We start from the raw sequence: 21,744 nt of genomic DNA, 5'->3' as shown, positions 1-21,744 counted from the left end.
CAGAGATCCGAAGACCGGGGAAATAGAAGGACAGACGCCGAGACGAAAGATTTCCGGAGCGCAGAGGCAAGAGAGAAAGGCAAGAGCTGGACTTATTGAAAGAAGAGTTTGATCAATTAAAGACAGAACCATCATGTCTTCCTACACATCATGTTCAGCCAAAAGAAGACAATTTGGAAGATGCTGCAGTTGAAAAACAAGAAAATGAAGAAGACAGAGGCCAAAGAAGCTGTTTGAGCTAAATTAACAGCAGTAATATAAAGTCATATAACACCACTTAAATGTAAAAAAACAGTATGTATTTTCAGCAGCTATTGAAAATTTGCATCAGGGTTATCCTTCAACAGGTCCCTTAATCAACCCAGATACCAAGAGTAGAAGACCAAAGAAACGGCAACAGGGTGAAATAACTCACTTTATATGAGATTCAATCACTAGTTATGAGCCCTCATTTATCAAATTTCCCAAGGATAGTCAAAAAATCAGCCCTTCAACTGCCGGTGAAGATAACGGTCCCAACATACCTCCAGAAAAGAAAGGCTTCTTTTGGAAAAACTGTTTGGTCCAAACTGCATCTTAAATAACAATGGTCCAAATAGTAATTTAAGCATGGAGGGTAGGGGAAAAAAAGCGATGCAGTGTAAAAAATCCTACGATGAGGTTTGATACACAAATGATGGCTTGCAGTTTCTAGTCAAGCCCATAAACATGTTTTTCAGAAAATTGCTTTCATGGACTTTAAATAATTGTTGTTACTTTAAATAATTGTTGTTACGAACGTACGTACGTCGGAATTTGCATAATCACCGCAGATTGGTTGGAAGTCGCGGTGGGAAAAATAAAATGCTGTCAGTGGCCGGCCGGCAAGTTCGCGGTGGTTTAAAAGACAAGCCGCAGCTGCCGCACAGAAGATCTGTACTTGGATGAGCTGAATAAAGATGCAAGGATTGCCGTAGAGTGTGTCTCTTCTTACAGTTGTATGTAACTGTTTTGCTTCAAATTTAACAATTGTTTTACTTTTTCATTCCATACCCAGTATTTTTAAGTATTGAAAAAATGCTTTAAAGCATGAGTATAGATATTAGAACTAGTAGATATTACATACTAGATATTAGTATTCGAATTAGGATATATTAGTTAGGAGATACTAGATAGTATTAGAACTAAGAGATATTAGATATTAATTTCTATCATTATAATATCACAAAAATTCTCTATTTTGTGTAGTTTTTGCACATTTTGTTTAAATATAAATATTATAGGAATTTTGAAAAATATGTTTTATGACTTATGCTATCAATTTTTGCCTCTAAATAAGATTTCCCTGAAGCCTTTACTTTTTTTTTTTTATCATTTGGCATATGTCCCATCTAAGAATTTCAACTATAGATAGAGATTAAATGAATCTATTTTACAAAAGGAGTTGATTGTAAAGAATTGTAAAAAGAAATTAAATATTTTGATAATAATCTGGGTAAAAGGACAAATTCAATGACTGTCTGGTATGCTATTAAAGCAGTTATGATGGGCTATTTTATACAATATAATTGCCCTTTTGCACAATACAAAAAAGATGTTGAGACTCTAGAAAGAGTGTAGAGAAGAGTGACAAAGATGATTGGACGGCTGGTAGTTCCCTCAACCATATGATAAATGGTTGAGGGAACCAGGCATGTCTAGTCTAGCAAAGAGAAGGATTAGAGGTGACATAATAGCAATTTCCCAATATTTGAGGGTTATCACAGAGAAGAGAGGGTTGACATATTCTCCAAAACACCTAAGGGAAGGACAAGAAGTAACAGATGAAAGATTACTAAAGAGAGATCCAGCCTAGAATTAAGAAGAAACTATGAGTGCTCCATCACTGAAGGTTTTCAAAAAGAGATTGGACAACCATTTGCCCTGAGATGCTATAGAATTTCCTGGAGGGGGTTGGACTAGAAGACCTCCAAGGTTTATTTATTTATTTATTTATTTTTCATATTTGTATACCGCCCTACTCCCGAAGGACTCAGGGCGGTGAACAGCCAGAAATCAAATACAAAGACATACAAAAGTTAAAAACTATTAAAAACAGATTAAATAATTTAGGATCAAAAAATTAAAACATCCAATTTATCTAAAAAAAAATTTAAAACCCAATTTAAAAGCCAATTTAGAAGGGAGAGTTAGGCCAGACCAGCCTGTTGGAATAAAAACGTTTTTAGGGCGCGGCGGAAGGTGGGTAAGTCTTGGATCCTCCGTATCTCCGGGGGTAGCTCATTCCAGATGGCAGGTGCCCCCACAGAGAAGGCTCTCCCCCTGGGGGCCGCCAGTCGACATTGTTTGGCCGACGGCACCCTGAGGAGCCCCTCTCTATGGGAGCGAACTGGTCGGTGAGAGGCTACTGGTGGCAGAAGGCGGTCTCGTAAGTACCCTGATCCTGAGCCATGGAGCATTCTAAAGGTGGTAACCAAAACCTTGAAGCGCACCCGGAAGACCACTGGGAGCCAGTGCAGCTCGCGCAGGAGGGAGGTCACATGGGAGCACCACATCGCTCCCGTCACCATCCGCGCGGCCGCATTCTGGACCAATTGGAGCCTCCGGGTGCTTCTCAAGGGGAGCCCCATGTAGAGAGCATTGCAATAATCCAGGCGTGAGGTGACAAGGGCGTGAGTGACCGTGCGTAACGAGTCCCGATCCAGAAAGGGACGCAACTGGCGAATCAGGCGAACCTGATAAAAAGTCCTCCTGGCCACGGCCGCCATATGCTCTTCTAAAGACAGCCGCGAGTCCAGGAGGACGCCCAAGTTGCGAACCACATCTGTGGGGGCCAACGACTCGCCCCCAATAGTCAGAGATGGCGCCAACTGACTATATCGGGACGTCGGAAACCACAGCCACTCGGTCTTGGATGGGTTGAGTCTGAGTCTGTTCCTTCCCATCCAGATCCGTACGGCCTCCAGGCACCGGGACATCACCTCGAGGGCATCATTGGGGTGGTCTGGGGTGGAGATGTACAGCTGGGTATCATCAGCGTACTGATGGTACTTCACCCCAAAACCACGGATGATCTCACCCAGCGGCTTCACATAAATGTTGAACAGAAGGGGCGAGAGGACCGATCCTTGCGGCACCCCACATACAAGGGGCCTCGGGGTCGACCTCTGCCCCCCTGTCAACACAGACTGCAAGGTTCCTCCCAACTCTGTTATTCTATGATTCTATGATTATTTTGAAGAACTCTTGATTTCCTGAAATGCTTATGACTATTTTTCTTTTGTCATCTGTACAAGAAAGAACAGATGAGAATAGAAATAAAAATATAACATCAAGCACAGGAATATTTCATATTCAGCATATATCCTACACATCTAACAATGAAGGGAAATAACAACAAATAAAAATCATTGATTGTAGATTATATTTCAAATATTGAATATTCAACTATGAAGTGAACAAGAATTAAGGAGTTGTACATTTGCAAACACTATTACTTCCATAAGAGTTAAGAGAATTTTAAATATTTGGTTTTTTATTTTTTAAAAGCTGCACCCTTCTAGTCTTCCACGTTCTTGTGATTTATCTCCTATCATAGCAGAATACTGAAAAAATGACAGGGAGTTCTAAATTGCTGAAAGTGAGGCTTGTTTCTTTCTCAACTGAATGGGTGTAGCATAATCGCAACAACTTTGTTGCAAACCACCAACCAACATGTAATTCCAACACCACCTAAAAAGATAAAAAGATATGCTGTAAATACCAAGTATCAGTAGTTCATGCATATATATAAAAAAGATTTGCATAGCAAAAATGAATAAGTACTCAAATCTGCCCTTGGGAGTTTAGGAAAAAAGAGTAATTATTGATTCAGGTAATTATATAGTACAAGTAATATGTAAAATCTGGAGATTTTATGCACATTGGCCATACCCCAGAATTATCTGCTTTACTATAATTTTCATTAGAATGAATGGGAATTGCTCAACAAACTGCTTTTAGCATATTAATTTTTCATTTTAAAGGAATATATAACTGGCCCCCAATGAGAACTATTCAGATGCATTAAAAGGAATAAACAAAATATATTATGATTAATAAGTGAAATACACTCCTAATCTTAAATATTTAGCCACAATTATGGCTCTTTAATATGCAGTTTTCCCTTAAATATATGAACTATGGTAGCTCTTATTTTAGACACAACTGTCCTAGAATCGAAACACTGATTTATTTAGCACCATATTATTTACAATAACAGGCAGATGATCATTAGATTTGGAACATTTTCAGCTCTATGAAAAATTAATCCTGAAAAATGTATTAATGTGTGCTTCTGTTTGTTAAATATATATCTATAGAATACACATCAGGGGTGAAATCCAGCAGGTTCTAACAGGTTCTGGAGAACTGGTAGCAGAAATTTTGAGTAGTTCGGAGAACCGGCAAATACACCTCTGGCTGGTCCCAGAGTGGGGAGGGAATGGGGATTTTGCAGCATCCTTCCCCTGGAGTGGGGTGGGAATGGAGATTTTGCAGTATCCTTCTCCTGCCACACCCACCAAGATACGCCCACCAAACCAGTAGTACAAAATTTGAATTTCACCGATACAGATACAGGGATATAGATTATGGGTCAAAGTTTCTGAAGAAAACCCACATAGAGTAATGTATTTAAAATCAAGAAAGAAAGAAGCATTAGATTCATACAAAAGAGCAGAAAGTATTTTCCATGTCTTACCTGCCACTCCTGTTGGAAAAGCTACTAAACGTTCCAAAGGGGCTAGCCATTTGCTTGGAAGCACAGTAACAGGTTCAGAGTAATATTTCCAAATTAATGATATCATTAAGGCACCCTAAAATAAAAACAAATATTATTTAGGTATGTGTGATATAATTATACCATTTTATGAAAATGACATTTGCATGAATTTAGGTCTCTCTACTTCATATGATATTTTTATTTCAAAAAACATCAGAAACACAATTACTTTTTCCCTCACTCTTGATTTGGCTCTGCATTTCAAGGAAAGAGACTGAGGCATTTTTTCCCAGCCACATCAGGGTACACATCACTCAACCCAACATTATATGATTAATTGCTCAAAAGAAAGGCAGGAAAAGGAAAAATCATATGGCTTAATTCACAAATCTGTCTGAGTTGATTGTAAATTGCAATTATTTCGGACAAATGAATGGCTTTTTGTATAAAACAGTACCATTCATATACAAAAGTAACACTAACAAAGAGGCAGACATGGAAAGAAGTTCTAATCTTACTTTCTATGTAGTTATTATTATTACTAATTAATAGTTTTAAGATACTATCTAGAGAATTTATTTTTACAACATGTATCTTTAGTGTACGTAATTCAAATTTACTTACTTGCAAAATGTAGAACACAATATTTATTACCCACTTTATTTTGGCTAGTTGAGCAGTTCGTGTTTTCACTGTTAATAGAAAACAATAATGTGCAATTTATATAAACAGAAGTTATATTTTGATGGCAAATTTTATTTCATCCTTATTTACTTGTTTTTACTTATTTATATCTATTTTATTTATTTTATTTTCCTTTTTTTTTCAATCAAAACAGAAATTCCAAAAAGAACATAGAATACTGTGTGTATGTGTGTGTATGCACACGCACATGTGTACATATAGGTAATCCTTGATTTATAACCATTTGTTTAGTGACTGTTCAAAGTTACAACAGCACTGAAAATAGTGACTTATCAGGGATGAAATGCTCCCGGTTTGGACCGGATCACACCGATCCGGTAGCGATGGCGGTGGGTGGTTTGGAGAACCAGTAGCAAAAATCCCTGCGGGCTCCCCCATGCCCAGCTGAGCCACGCGATCATCAGAGGCAGTTTTTTTTTACTTTTAAAACCATTTTTCGGCTGAAAAAATGCTTTTAAAAGTAAAAAATAAGCCTCTGATGATTAAGCGGCTCAGCTGGGATCATCAGAGGCTTTTAAAAGCATTTTTTCTACAACCTCTTCGGCTGAAGAGGCTGTAGAAAAAATGCTTTTAAAAGTAAAAAAAAAAAAAAAAGTTGGCCACAGCCACCCAGTCACATTACCCCACTACCAAGTGACGTCCACAGAACCGGTAGTAACAAATTTTAGATTTCACCCCTGTGACTTATGACCAGTGGTGGGTTGCCCCTGGTTCGGACCGGTTAGCAAGAACCGATAGTAAAACCGGCGGAAGGCTCTGCCCACTGACCTGGACGTCATCAGGAAGCTTCTGTGCAAAACAGCGTGCACATGCGTGAGTGAAGCAAGTGCGCGTGCGCAGCCCCGTTGCAAACCGGTAGTAAAGGTAAGTAGAACCCACACCTAACTATGACCATTTTTCACACTTAGAACTGTTATAGCACTCCCTATGGTCATATGATCAAAATTTGGATGCCTAGCAAGTGACTCATATTCATGACAGATGCAGTGTCCCATGGTCATGTGGTCACCTTTAGCAACCTTCTGACAACCAAATTCAATGGGGAAACCACATTCACTTAACCATGTTACTAACTTAACAGCAGCAGTGATTCAATTAACAACTGTGCTAAGAAAGATCATAAAATGGGGCAAAATTCACTTACCAACTATATGGCTATAAGTCAAGGACTACTTATATACATACATTATTATACACACACACACACACACACACGTGTGTATGTGGAGATACGTATATCAGTGTGTATTGCACACTGTATTGCATGTTATATTATATATATATGTAATATATCTCCCAATGGGCATCAGTGTTTGCTGGTTGCCAGAAAAAAAGCCTAGAAACTAGGGGATTGTGATTTCACTGAACTAGGGCTGTATAAAAATCTTGGTTTACGTAGGAAGAACCTGGCTAAAGAGAATATATATATATATATATATATATATATATATATATATATATATATATATATATATATATATATATATTCATATATTTATACACACATGCAAATATCTATACCTGTATATGTGTGTGTGTGTTTGTATATGTATGTGTGTGTGTGTATGTATGTATGTATGTTATGTATGTATGTATGTATATATATATATATATATATATATATATATATGAAAGCCAAATTTGAATATTGTTATTAAAACATATTTCTACTAATTCAGCAACTCTAGAAATGTCATACCAAAATCAGATTATTTCAAAAATCTATGCTGAGTTTTGATAATCTGTATTGAAGAATGTTACGTGAAATAAATTGAATCTTAGCGCAAACATATACACACACAGAAACTTGTAAAAAAAAAGTTTAAGCAATTCCAATTAATTAAATGAAAAATGCAATATTTTAAAAAATAAATCTACAGTTAATTTGAATTAAAAGTGCACATATAAGTTTTAATTTCTTTAAAAAGCTAAAGTGTTCACATAAGAATATAAAATGAGCCAGCATATGGCTTAATCTCCAGACAAAATGCATTTCAATATCGCCACATTTTGTTTTGTAGCTATGAAGTCATAAGATTAACAACACTTTTGAAAAAAGCTGGCAAAAATGAACTGACATTATGCAAATATAGTTAACAAATCTGTACCATGTGTCTTAAGCTTATCAGTCATTTTATTAATTTTTCTTTCTAATCGAGCATATCTGGCAAATTCATCCATCATACTAATGGTAGAAAGTTCTTGCTTCATGCTCTGAATATCAGATCGCATTTCAGATTCCTGCTCAGCATCCTTTTGTAGCAACCTAGATATCTGATAAAGAGAAAAGGGAGTCTAAAAGTCTATTTAGTCTTATTTCATAATTTTAAATGAATGTCTAACATAATGTTATTACATAAAATAATCACACCATTCATAACAAATATTATTCTGTTCTTTGTCTGCAATATTTGGAAAAAATGGTTAGTTCCAGAATTAGAATTTCATCACACTTGAACTGTAAGACTCCTCTTCCAAGCTGAATCAGCTCATCTGGTGAAATCTGGGAGCAAAAGCTTGCTGCAGGACCACATTCTACCTACCAGAATAACAGAAAACATACTATCCCAAATGTTGGTATATCAGGTAGCTTGTTGTTGCTTTTCTAACAGTTTTAATTCTATTTTGTAAAATATTTTATAAGCCACTTGGAGCCTTTGGAAATAAAATTGCCTACAAACTGAAATGACAATAAATAAAAATTACAGAAAGGCAGAGTCCAATGAAATGTTAGAAATACAACTTTCTAACAGTAAGAGAAATTCACATGTGGTTCTAATTAGCAATCATGATTCCCTTTTGCAATTATTATTTTTGTCAAATGCAGAAGTTAGACAAGCTAGCTTTGAGGAGTGTCTTAAATTTATTTTTACATGAGAATGGACTCCATAGCAAAAGCAGTTTCCTCTAACTACTGTAGGTACATTTAAAAACTTCAAATGATTATTCAGCTTTGACACCACGATCCAATGGATATTTCCTTTTGAATCTATATACTAAAAACTGTGTGTATCTTTTAACTAGGAAAAGCAGTGCATCATAGGGCAACCATTTTTGAAACCAAGATACCTCAAATGGGCTAACTATGTCCAAAACATGGAACCCATGATTCCCGTGGAACTGAAATCTGGCAAATGTTATAAAGCATTTAATGACATAAAATGATCATAAACCATTTTATGATGTAATACAAAGTGTCACAAAACATTTCCATTTTTAACTGTGTTATACAGCTCAAGATACATCTCCAAATGTCTGCCAGAATTCTTTTCCAGTGAATTAGAAGATGTCACTGTTGAAGGCATTGAGGAATCTGGCAAGGAAACATCTCTGAAAGAACATGTGTTAGGAATATAACTTGCTGTATCCCTGCAAGCTAGCAAATCTTGGACCTGCAGCAGAATATTAGGTTGGGAAGTGTTGCCACACTAAACATAAGGAGAAAATAAAAATGGGGTAGGAAGCGACCTTAGAATGTTTCCTCTCATGCATCTCTCTTCCATCCCCAGGGTACAATTCAATAGTTTCTTTTCTATTGAGAAATAAAAGGCCAAACAGTGCATCAGATGCGGTCGCTATGGAAATCCGATGGACCATTGACACTTACAATGGAAGAACAGGAGGGTAGAAGGATTTTGAGGAGGTTGCATAAGAACACGGAGCTCAGGACAAGAAGCCATGCGCCACCCTCCGTGGTCAAATGTTTCGCCTCAACACGTAGTTCAGTCATGTCTTGGGTTAGAGATGTGCAAAGAAAAAGGAGGAAGAGAAACGCTGTTCTCAGGATAAATAATTACGCGAGCGGACAAACACCTGAGGCGAGCGCCCACTTGTCAAAAATGCGCAAGCGCGCATCTTTGCGGCGCGACAGTGCCTCACAGAAGCCGTTCAGCAATACTGCGCAGATGCGGTGGCCATTTGTCACACTTCTACTGTGACGTGTGCGAAGTGGGCGGAACCCCGGTTAGATCCGCCTAGAAGGCAAGCGTGTCTCCGAGGTAGACCAAATTCAAAGGGACAAATCTGGCCTTGCAGATGGGGCCGAGTGTTGAGGTGTATTAGCTGTCCTACAAGTGAGGCGGCCAATAAGGAGCGCGCCCAGTCGAGAGAGGGCGGCGCTGAGAGCGCGCGCGCGCACGCTCTCCCTTCCCTTCAATCCGGCTGGATCTTGTTGCAGTGCCGCTGGCGCTGCTGGGATGGGGAGGGGGGGGGGAATCAGCAGTCAAGAGACAGTTTGTGCGCAGCAGTGAGAATCCGGCTCCCGTAGGCTTGAGTAAGAACTAGCAGTCGTCACCGCTCCGGTTGTAAGAACAAGCGCCCGCGCGGCCTGACGCTAAAGGCAAAAAATATAAAGCACAAGAAAAGGCGAGGGCAGCTTACTCAGCCATGCCGAAGAGAAAGGTTGGCAACAGGCGCGCGCGCACACTAACGTGCGTCAAGGACGCACAGTCTCTTTCTCGTCGTTACCTCATCTTGCCGTTTCTTTACAATTGATAAATTTTATTTTAAAAATAAGACCGGGAGGGCGTTCTCTTTTAAAATTGGAATAGTTTTCTGTGGTGACTTCGGCGTGAGGCCCAGAATTTCGGTGCTCACGGAGGGAGCCAAGAGAGAGGTGGGGGACGTGGCGATTATTACTGGCCGCGAGTTGGCCTCCCGTCGAAGTAATTCGGAAGGCTGATACCATTCCGAGAGCTTCGAGCGCACTCCCGGCTCTCAAATTTTGCGTGGCCTTTGGCGCAACTCGGCCTCAGCCTAGAGATCCCGATACGGCGGTGGGAAAGGGGGCGTGCGCGCCGTGAGGTCACAGCTCCTGGTATGGTTTCAGCCTGTTATGCGCATGCGATGTCACCTCCCGCGGTTTTTAATACTATTAACTTTCGTTACAGGTGAATCTTGCTGAGGAAGAGGTAAGTGTCTGTTCCGTGGCTGGAATAGTAACAGAAACGGTGGGAAAGAGATTATGTAGGAAGTACTGAGCAGGCTATTAATTTAAGGATTTTGTCTTTCTGTTTTGCAACAGCCGAAGAGGCGATCTGCACGATTATCGGCTGTGAGTAGAAGTTTCGGTTGATTTATTACTGTAATTTGTAGAAAGAGGGAGGCATAATAAACACGTATTTGTGTTACTTTCAGAAACCTGCCATTGCCAAAGTCGAGATAAAACCAAAAAAACCCACTTCAAAAGTAAGGATTTATTTTTTGTGGGAAGTATATTCAATTACTTGAACTCTGCTTTCGAAGCTGGCTGATGATTTAAAAATATGCATGTTAACTACCATTGTCTATTATAATTTACCATCTAACGACTTAGCTTTGTAAAACTTTTCAAATTGCAAATCTATTTTCAAAAAAAAATTAATACTGTAGTATACAGTTTGTCCTTGATTTACAACCATTCGTTATCTGTTCTGAATTACTATAGGTTAAGTCTGAGGAAAAGAGAGCTTCAACAAAAGGGAGAAAAGGACTGAAAGAGAAACAAACTGAAGATAATAACAAAAAAGGAATAAAGGATAACTTGCCTGCAGAAAATGGAGAAACAAAAAGTGAGGAGGTAATTCTATCAAACCTCATAGATATCTGGAGTTTCTCTTAAGTTAATTTGTCTGTTTCAAAAGATAGTCTTCATTTCACCTCAGTAGAGAACTGTATGTAGATACCTCCTACCATACCCTTGCAGCTTGCTGTTGGATTTATGTGAGGACACTTTAAAAATCTAGTGTCGTAATACTTATTTATGGGGTGAAGGGGCAGTAGGAAAGAGAACAGGTTCAAGGGTTGAAAATGGCACTAGAATTCAACTTTTATTGGGGATTCAAAAAGTGGAGTTTTGTTCCCGGGTTTGGTAAATTAATCCTCTATTTGCTGTTTCCTTTCCATAAAATATCTAATGGAAAAAATAGATTTGACTTAATGTCCACTATAAATACTCCTATTTAAGAGCACAGAGAACAAAACAATTTTCAGCCTGAATATTCAGAGCATATAAATCAATTCATCAAATTTCAACCATTTATGTTTTTATATTATGTTTGAGTATAATGAAGTAACGGTCTCTAGCTTAATTATTCAGTAATTGCTAGGTTTCCTTAATAAGAGAATAGAATTGCAGAAAATGCAAATGTGATATAACTGTCACTGTAGCTCTTATGGAGCAGTATTGTATACATTAAATCTTCTAAAATCAGAATGCATGCTCATTGTTTAGTTCATTGTGTTTCATAGTTTATTCCAAATATTTTCCTCTTGTGGATTGAGCATGTTAATTTATAATGGCTACACTGAAGCAGAACTTTTAAACTGATTGAAATGATTTAATACATCTTGGCTCATGATATAAAAGTTGTGTTGGCCTATATATCAAATTTGACATGTTTTAAGTGCTTTTAAGTTTGAACTTGGAAATACTAAGTTTTCTCTTTTTTCAGGACCCAGTATCTGATACACCAGGAGAAAAAGAAGAAAAATCTGAGTAACAGTCTTTAATCAGTGGTTCTCTCACCGCTGCCTTGTACAATCCAGAGGAATATTTTTATCAACTATTTTTAAATGCAAGTTTTTTTAGTGATTTTAGCAAATACATTTTTAAAATAGGATCTTTCCCCATATCTCTTTTAATGTAATTGAATGTATATGCCTTGTTTTAATGAAATTAAAATCATGTACTGGTTATGTTCTCTGTACAACCAGTAATTTAATGGAATGTTCGATGAAGGAATATTTTCAAATTTTTACTACTTTACAGTGCAATCTTCTGGATGTCCAATTAGAGGCACTTAATTCAATAAACATACATAGGATTGTAGGTTTAACATTCCAGAAGCCCAGGGTGGGCAACTTACAATATATCGTCTATGTAGGATTTTCGTTTTAATGAATACAGGATTGCTTCTTTAAATTTCTAGCTCTTAATTGAAAATAGTGCTTAAGTAGATGCTAGTAGAAAATAAGTTGCTTATTCCTTTGTAGCTTGAAAGATAGTTCAATAAACTATTAAGAAAAGATTGCCTCAAGGAAAATAAGTGTGTGTGGGGATTCACAGCTCTCATCTTTGATTCCTTGATGGTTGATCTCACTTTCAAGTTTATGACAGAGTTATTTTTTGTAGTACAGCTGTAGTTTATTTTTTCAAGTTTTCTAATACATTGTGAAAGATTGGGGAACTGGGTGTGTAGTGTGTGTGCTGTATACATTTTCTGTTTAATGATACAACTTGACATGGCAGTATTTGAGACACTGGTACTTTTTGAATTTGAATGGATTATCAAATTGTGATAACATGGAGTTTGTGTTCAATTATTGGAAGAAAAAACTATATGAATACTTTATGTGATTCATCCTATGATCTAATAAAATATTGACAATTTTACAGTTTCAACTTGACTCTAAATCAGCTTTTATGTAATAGTTTACAACATTAAATTATGTCTTGTTTTAATTCAATAATTGGAAAGTTAAATGGTAATTGTTTTCCCCAAAGTCTGTAAATTGCTACCATTAAAAGTTTATTTCTGTTAATGCGAGATCACAAATGCTTGCTGTAACTAATTTTAGTAGTCTTTGTAGTGAATTATACTGATGAATTTGACATTGCAATCTAGCAAGAGGTGTGGTAGTGAAAACTTTGTTCTCAATTATAGGAATAGAATCACCAGAAAAGCTTTTAACTTCTAGGACAGGGGTGTCAAACTCATGTCACAGTGTCGTCATGTGACATATTGAGATTCCCCCCCACCCCCCTTCGCTAAACCGGGTTTGAGTGTGGCCAGCACATGATGTATCCAGCCCACAGTCTGGGAGTTTGACAGCCCCTGTTCTAGGAGAAAGACCAGGGCAAAGATCTCATCTGTCCTTGGAAGAGAACTCATCAGTTCTGGTTCTGAATTGAAAATTAGAAAACAAAATAAAACCCTGCAGCACCTCACCTGAAGTGATTGGGAAACAATCTCTCGCCACCAATCACAGAATGAACATCAGCAAATATTATCAGGGAATATATGCCTTAATTTCTTTTATATTTAATTGTTATCAACAAAACCAATATATTAAATTGAAAAGTAACAAATATATTTCATAAATTTGGCCTAGTGGGTCCTGTCTTAGCCATTAAAGCCAGTTGGGTGGCTTTCGGCCAGTCACTTTCTCAACCCAACCCACCTCACAGGGTTGTTCTGGGGAAAACGGGGAGGAACGCATGTTGGATATGTTCACCACGTTGAGTTATTTGTAAATAAAGGCAGCATACAAATGTATTAAAAAATTAAAAAATACTGATACAATAGTATCTTAACATAAGATGAATGTATTGATCCTATGAAACCCCACTTACATCGATTTCTCATCGGAGATTTTTTTAGAGAACTGATCAATTACTCAGAAATAGCCAATGAGACCAATAAAAAAAAACCATTTCAAGTGATTTTGATAAACTAATCACAACCAAAGAGAACACTCTGCAGCTTTGTAAAGGCAATGATTTGTGGGGAGAAGAAAAACAATACGAATACCACTTGTTCTGCCTTTATTTTCAACATCCACATGAAATCACTGGGTGAATCATCTGCTGGTTTGATACCAGTATGTTGATGATACCCAGTTAAGGTACCATTTAAGAATATAGGCAGTTCCATGCAGGGTGGTGGTTTATAAAATGTGGGTGTTCAGATCTGATCAATATTTCCAGGTATCAAGGAAGTCCTTTAGGTATTGCTCCAAGGGCTGCAATCACGATTGGTACAACAATGGCTTTATTTTTCATAAACATTCTGTGATTATTATATATATATTTTCCAATTGTTTTCTCTCAATCCTAGTATCACCTGGAATAACAACCAGATTTTTTTTCAATGGCTGTTATATTGTGCATGTTTTGAACAAGATGCCTATCTGTTTGGATATAAAAGTCCCATGAGATCCACTCATTTTCCCAATCCTCAACTTGATGGTCCCAGTAGTTTTACATTCAAATCCAAACGTCTGGCAAAATTTCCAATAATTCTGGCAACTTAGTCATAATACTCACTTATACTCAGTTTGTGAAATTTTGCTACAGCAATTGATCAAGTGGTCAATTGGTTTATCCTTTTTACTAGAAAAGTGATAATTGCTGTTGTTTGTTAGAGGTTTAATTTTTGCCTTCATGCAATTACCGATAGTTAGCAAAAACTATTCTTGAGCCACTAAATAAAGCCTTTAATTTCTTTAACCCTATTGATCTTAATCAACTCCATGTGGGTTTTTTATTGGCTTTTCCTTCTAAATCCTTCAAATTTTGACCATGCATTGTTTTGTTTTTTCAATTAACTGGTTAACAGAGCTTTCATTTGAGTTTTTTTTTATTATTTCTCCTTCTAAAACATATCCCCATTAGCATGGTGAACTTGAGGGAAGATAACACAGTAAACTGAACTGTGATATTAAGGAAACCATAACCTATTACTGTATATGCAACGTTCCTTATTTGATCGTTCAAAAAGGAATCAAAACAGCTTTTAGAGAATATAATAGGTCATAAAGTGGTTTCCTTAATATGGTTCAGGTTTATTTTGTTTACTTATACTTGTGATGGCAAACCTATGGCATGCATGCCAGAGATGGCACACAGTGCCCTCTCTGATGGCACGTGAGCCGTCGTCCCAGTTCAGCTCCACTGCACATGCATGTGCCTCCCACTGGCCAGATGTTCTTCTGGTCTCTGCTATGCATGTACGGGGTGTGTGCGCACATTGCATTTTGAAGATTTGCGTGCACACACACTCGCTTTGGGCACTTGGTCCGGAAAAGTTTAGCCATCACTGGCTTATTCTATAAGCTGGCTCCTAATATCTTAGATGTTTCAGCAAGCTGTCAATCTTTGCCTTTGCTGGAATTCATCTTGTCACTGATAGATGGAGTTTTTCCTATTTTTGCATTTGAAGTTTCCCTCAGTCCTGTCCAATCTGTTACCCAGGTAACCCTTTCATCTGGAATATAAAATGGGAGGAAGTACCCTGCATTACCATGCTTTGAATGATGATCTAATGGCAGTCATTGCAAGATTGTTTTGCAATAGCAGAAGTGGTAATAAGAAAAGTAGAATTTTAATCTTGGTGTCTAAATGCACTTTGGTAAAAGAATTTTTCATGGTTTTGTCAGTATTACTGGAACGCAGAGGGCATAAAAAGTGTACAAATTTAAAATATCAAATCTCCCAGATTAATATAGCTACATGAAAAGGTGGAGAAGTGAAAGATGTGCTTTGTTTAGTACAAATTACTTTATAGCCAAAAATAAAATTAATTTTACTTGACTAAAATATGTAATATGTGGCCAAGTATGGAACATAGAACTAGATATTCTTCAGAAAAGTAATTTTATGTGTCATTATTTGCATTCTCCCATTTCTGTCTAGAGAAAGCTTTTTGTCCTATTGGATAAATATTTATTTATTTATTTATTTATTTATTTATTTATTTATTTATTTATTTATTTATTTATTTATTTATTATATTTCTATAACGCTTTTCTCCCATAGGACTCAAGGCGGTGTACAGTCAAGAAAAATATAGACACACAAACATCATAAAATTGCTAATTAAAATTATTAGTTTGGTCAATTAAATAAAACCCAGAATTAGATAACATTTAAAAAATCATTCACATGTTCGTATGTTTAGCCCTGCCTGTTGGAACATCAGGGTCTTGAGGGCACGGCGGAAAGCACGGAGATCAGGGATATTCCGTATCTCCAGGGGCAGTTCATTCCAAAGGGTTGGAGCCCCCACAGAGAAGGCCCTCCCCCTGGGAGTCGCCAGTCGACATAATTTGACTGACGGTACCCTGAGTAGTCCCTCCCTGTGAGAACGAACTGGTCGGTGGGAGGCTATTGGTGGCAAAAGACGGTCTCGTAGGTACCCAGGTCCTAAGCCATGGAGCGCTTTAAAGGTGATAACACCTTGAATCGCACCCGGAAGACCACTGGGAGCCAGTGCAGCTCGCGTAGGAGAGGTGTTACATGGGTGTAACGAGCTGCGCCCATAATCACCCGCGCGGCTACGTTCTGGACCAGTTGGAGCCTCCGGGTGCTTTTCAAGGGGAGCCCCATGTAGAGAGCATTACAGTAGTCCATACGGGAGGTAACTAGGGCATGAGTGACCGTGCGCAAGGCATCCCGATCCAGAAAGGGACGCAACTGGCGGATCAGGCGAACCTGATAAAAGGCACCTGTTTTGACCCTGTGGAATTGTCTGGCTTTGACTAAGAGGCATGATTTGTAATGAGGCAAATTTTATTATGCATGACTTTGGAACCTAAACATTTCAGTGTCAGTCATTAATCTTGTTAATAATGCCGCAGTGCAAGTAAGTCCCATCTGTAAATATCCATTTGTGCTACTTTATTTTACTAAGCTCTGATTTTCACTAAAGTTCACATTTGAATATGTTAAGGCTACATGTTTTACAGTTGAGGTATTACAACTGTTTCCACATGAATCTTCTGTCTGTTGAAATACATGGTACTGTATAAAATAAATAAGGGTAAAAAAATAAAGGTAAAAAAATTGTGATAGCTGCTGTTACAGTATCCTTTGGAGGCACGTGGGGCACATTGCTTGGCCTCCTGCTGCTTTTCTGGCCGCAATTGATGGGAAAAGTGGACGCACTTGCCGGAGGCGCCGGCCGGAGCAGCACCCACAAGGCAGGTGTTCCGTGGACGGAATTGCCTGCTGTGACTGTCACAGTTAGGTAAGGAGGGCACAAGGCATGTGGGGTGCGTCGCTTTGCCTCTGGCTTTTTTTGCAGCCACAATTGGCTGCAAAAGGGGCCACGCTTGCTGTAGGCGGCGGCCTGAGTGCCACCGCGAACCAGCTGTTTGGTGAATGGTGGGATGGCCTACTGTGACCCTTTGGGAAGCTGGCATGAGGGGCCGCTCGCCCCCACCGCCTCATACCAGTACAGGGGTGGGGAATAAGATACCCCCCAAAATAAGGCCAAACGCTTATTTCAGGGTTCAAAAAATATAAGACAAGGTCTTATTTTCAGGGAAACATGGTACATCATGCAAAATGTCGGGCTGGATGAATCACTGTAGGAAGTTAGGCACCCACCCCTTTCCTGGAAGAATGAAATATTTTAGGAAATATTAAAAAGGCAGAATATTATGTTTCCCTGGTTGAGAAATGGAGAAACATTTCTCCATGTTTTAAAGACAAAGCAACTCCCACCTTCCTGCCTCCCTCCCTTGGTTAATGGGCCAGAGGCAGAAACTCAATCTCTGACAATAGGACCCATCTGCAACACAATAGCAACAGAAACTAACACAATGGGACCCATCTAGGACAGAAACTCATCACATGGCACCTGGGAAGATTACATCAGCCAGCAAGGCTAGCTAAGACCCCCACCCCCTGGGAGTCTTGACAACCAATCAGGATACTCTTTCGGGCCCCCAGGAAGTTCAAAGCCAGAGAAAGCATAAAACCCAGGGACTCCCTGTATCTCGCCCCTTTTCTGTTCAGAAACTCAAGCCATGTGATCCTGTCCACCATTAAACCATCTTTCCAAGCAGTCTCCATGTTTCCAGTGTCTTTTTCCCCACTTGGAGCAGAACCCAGAAGGATATTTCTTCCAACAATTTGGCACCCCAGATGGGACTCCAAGCTAACCTAACCAATGGACCTGGCCCAGGTAAGCCTCCCTTGCTAGCAGCAGACCCATTGAGTCTGTGGGTAAGTTTTCCTGGACCTTGGCCATTTGGAACTAGGTTTTAAAGGGGTTTTGAGTGTTGAGCTCAAAGGCTGCCTGGAAAGAAGGTGAGTACCTCTAAATTTTAATTTTAAAGCATGGAAAAGCATAGGAAATGTGTGTACGCTTGTATGTATGTGTGTGAAGCCCTTCTCCCAATCACAGCTGGATCTTGCTTCCTCTGCATTTCCTAACTGCAGAAAGACTAACAGTCTGGAGAGCATGGGGGTTTTGCCAGAGCACAGGACCTTCTGTTAGGGAAGGAGGAAGTGTGTGTGTGGGATTCCACCCGGACAACAGTCTGATTCCACCTCTTTGAGTGACCTCTAGCCGCACCTCTGCCTACCACTAGCTCCATCGAGCCATGACCGGTAGCATAGAGAAAGCAAGTGGGGGGGTCACCGAATGTGGGACTTTGTGTTTAAAGGGAGACCTTCCATCTGTTTGAACCAGGAATTGGGTTTGAATCCAGCTTCCACTGAAAGTCATCACAGCAACCAGAGTGGAGCAGACCTTCCCAAGCCTGACTGACCAGCCTTACCACCAAGCATGCTACCCAGAAGACATGAAAGAAAAGACCCTGAGATGTACAAGTAAAGACTAAAGACTCTTCAATCCCCAGAAGACAGCTGGAAAGACTATGGGGGAGGGTGGAAATTCATTGTAAGATTTTCTTTCTTGTCTCATTTATATTGTAATCAGTTTATTGTAAGAATTGTATTTGCGAGTGGTTGCCACAGCAAGTTATGTACACCTTAGATTTCTGTCTGGTGGGGAGGAGAAATATGTCCAAAATGTCTGTATTGCCTGTATTGTAAAAGTAGCTGCATACACATGCACACACAGAGAGACACATCATTCAGAATTAGACTGAAACTATTCCCTTCACTTACCTCCACACAGAGCTTCTCCTACGTTGATTTTTGCTCTGTGGCACTAAAAGCCCAAGGAGTCATATCTCCCTGCTAATTCCATGGGGGAGGGGGCAATCCCCCTCAGGCAATTCCCTCACTTGAAGAGATAGCAGAAAAAGTGATATCCAAAACCCAAGCCGACTGTGACTCACAAATGATGCTGCCCAGTTGCCCAGTAAGGCATGATATGTTGTGCTGGTGGTCTCATGAGTAGAAGTCCCAGGGCTCATTATGTGTAATAATACCAAAAAAAAAAAAAAAAGCCTGGATTGTACACCGGCTAACCTCAATTTGGACTCACAAATCCTGGATGCACTAAAGTAAGAGCTAGGCAGGTTTAGTAACCAACCCATGAAATGGGCAGCCTGTAATTTAAAGGAAAATCATGGCTGTTTTGGGACGTGTGCTTGCTTGAAACCTGATTGGACGCTCAAAGAAAGTGATATCTGACATCTGAAATTAATTGGTATAGAAATTGGATACTGTAAATTTCTTTTCAGAATTTCTGCCCTGGCTGCTAGACCTTCATGGTTGAAAGCTTTTTGGGAGCCACTGAAGGAATCCTTTTCTGTTGCCTCTATCAATGCCTTCCCCTTTGCATTAGAACAATTAAAAGCACCTATCAAGTCTCCCTGATCTGATCAATTTTAATCTTTTGCCAAGAACATGTTTCAAAATTCACGTTTTGAAAAAAAAAATTAGGGATTGTAGGAAGTTAGCACCCACCCCTTTCCTGGAAGAATGAAATATTTTAGGAAATATTAAAAAGGCAGAATATTATGTTTCCCTGGTTGAGAAATGGAGAAACATTTCTCCATGTTTTAAAGACAAAGCAACTCCCACCTTCATGCCTCCCCCCCTTGATTAATGGGCCAGAGGAAGAAACTCAATCTTTGACAATAGGACTCATCTGCAACACAATAGCAACAGAAACTAACACAATGGGACCCATCTAGGACAGAAACTCATCACATGGCACCTGGGAAGATTACATCAGCCAGCAAGGCTAGCTAAGACCCCCACCCCCTGGGAGTCTGACAACCAATCAGGATACTCTTTCGGGGCCCCAGGAAGTTCAAAGCCAGAGAAATCATAAAACCCGGGGACTCGCTGTATCTCGTCCCTTTTCTGTTCAGGAACTCAAGCCATGTGATCCTGTCCACCATTAAACCATCTTTCCAAGCAGTCTCCATGTTTCCAGTGTCTTTTTCCCCACTTGGAGCAGAACCCAGAAGGATTTTTCTTCCAACATCACATACTAGAATTTAGATTGCCCAGAGAAATACCAACAACCTCATCTATCCAGACGATACCACTGTAATGGCAGAATTTGAAGAAGAACTGAAGAGCCTCTTGAGGGTGAAAAAGCAGAATTCAAAATTTGGCTTCAAACTCAACATTTAAAAAAATTAAGATCATCCAGTCCTGTCACTTCCTTGCAAATAGAAAGGAAAGAAATGAAAGCAGTGACAGATTTTACTACCTGGTCTCCAAGATCACTGCAGATGGTGATTGCAGACATGAAATTAAAAGATGCTTGCTTCATGGGAGGAAAGCTATTGCAAATCTAGATAGCATATTAAAAAGCAGAGACATCACCTTGCTACAAAGGTCCATATAGTCAAAGCTGTATTTTCTCAGTAATAATGTATGGCTGTGTAAGGGAGGCCGAGCACTAGAGAATTGATGCTTTTGAATTGTGGTGTTGGAGAAAATGTGAGAGTCCCTTGGACTGCAAGGAGATCAAATCAGTCAATCCTACAGAAAATCAACTGACTATTCTTTGGAAAGACTGATACTGAAGCTGATGCTCAAATACTTTGGCCATTAAATAAGAGAGGACTCTTGAAAAGATCATTGTCACAAGGGGGGGGGGCTGGTGTGCTAGGGTCATGAAAAGTCAGACACATCTTAGTGAAAATATTTTTGCGTCTGTCAGGATTTAAAAAGTGTACTTTACTATTTTTTATATAATCTAGAACAATTAAAAGTATTGTGGGTGTCGGGATTAGGGAGTTATGAGCTCTGGGAAAAAATATGGTCTAAAACTGTTGATCTGATGTGGGTAGATTTTGCTTATCTATGATATAGTATAGCGTCTATAGTATAGATGCTATACTATATTTAGCAGTAACAAAATCCTGTCCAATTATTGCTCTGCATTCTTTTTCTTTTGGTGGTTGTTAAATCATCTCTGCAGAATTTAGATTTCTAAGTGTTTTGAATTCAAAACAGAATATATATGGGTGCAATAGTGCAACAATTCTGTGGGGTCCTGGGTGCTCTCTGAGCTTACTTTCTTGCAGATATTTCATTACCCAAACTAGTACTAGTAAGGATTGTAATTTGCTACAATCATCAGTGCTAATAAGGATTGTAGTTTGCTGTCAGTTTATATTCTGGTGGCTTGTCCTGTGTTGGTTGGGGTGGATTTAGAGATTGTTTGATTGGACTATTTACTGTTGGCTCTCTGGCAGTTTCTTGATTGGGGTATTGTTTATTTGATTGTTGGTCCATTGATAACTTTGGGAGTTAATTTATGCTGATCTGGGTGCTAATTGCTGGTGGAAAGGTGCTTGGGTCTTTTTGTTCCCTTTTGGGCTTGTTGACTGTTTTTTTGCAAAGTCTATAGATGTTAATGTCTGTGTCTAATTTGTCA

At 38.9% G+C, this 21,744-nt stretch overlaps 2 protein-coding genes across 4 annotated transcripts; one reads left to right on the top strand and one right to left on the bottom strand.

Annotated features, from left to right (window-relative positions):
- Positions 1–3,386: 3,386 nt before the first annotated feature.
- Positions 3,387–9,624, bottom strand: GET1 (guided entry of tail-anchored proteins factor 1). Its single transcript, XM_034403983.2, has 5 exons — positions 9,054–9,624; positions 7,555–7,720; positions 5,366–5,433; positions 4,721–4,835; positions 3,387–3,711 (listed from the first exon to the last, which is right to left on the bottom strand). The coding sequence occupies exons 1-5, from the start codon at positions 9,174–9,176 to the stop codon at positions 3,638–3,640; spliced, it is 546 nt and encodes a 181-aa protein (XP_034259874.1). The 5' UTR covers positions 9,177–9,624; the 3' UTR covers positions 3,387–3,637.
- Positions 9,625–9,629: 5 nt separating this feature from the next.
- HMGN1 (high mobility group nucleosome binding domain 1) lies at positions 9,630–12,972 on the top strand. 3 transcript variants are annotated; one of them, XM_034404160.3, is made up of 6 exons: positions 9,630–9,847; positions 10,336–10,356; positions 10,470–10,499; positions 10,583–10,633; positions 10,872–10,995; positions 11,878–12,972. In XM_034404160.3, the coding sequence occupies exons 1-6, from the start codon at positions 9,833–9,835 to the stop codon at positions 11,889–11,891; spliced, it is 255 nt and encodes an 84-aa protein (XP_034260051.1). In that variant the 5' UTR covers positions 9,630–9,832; the 3' UTR covers positions 11,892–12,972. The 3 variants fall into 3 exon arrangements, with proteins under 3 accessions (XP_034260051.1, XP_034259973.1, XP_034260127.1); XM_034404082.3 differs by having other exon boundaries at positions 10,872–11,003; XM_034404236.3 differs by lacking the exon at positions 10,583–10,633 and having other exon boundaries at positions 10,872–11,003.
- The last annotated feature ends 8,772 nt before the right edge of the window (positions 12,973–21,744 follow it).

Source organism: Pantherophis guttatus, chromosome 5, assembly GCF_059756535.1.
Source record: "Pantherophis guttatus breed Tessera chromosome 5, ASM5975653v1, whole genome shotgun sequence".
Taxonomy (NCBI): domain Eukaryota; kingdom Metazoa; phylum Chordata; class Lepidosauria; order Squamata; family Colubridae; genus Pantherophis; species Pantherophis guttatus.
The sequence above is the reverse complement of the archived record's forward strand: the minus strand, read 5'-3'. Positions and strand labels throughout refer to the sequence as shown.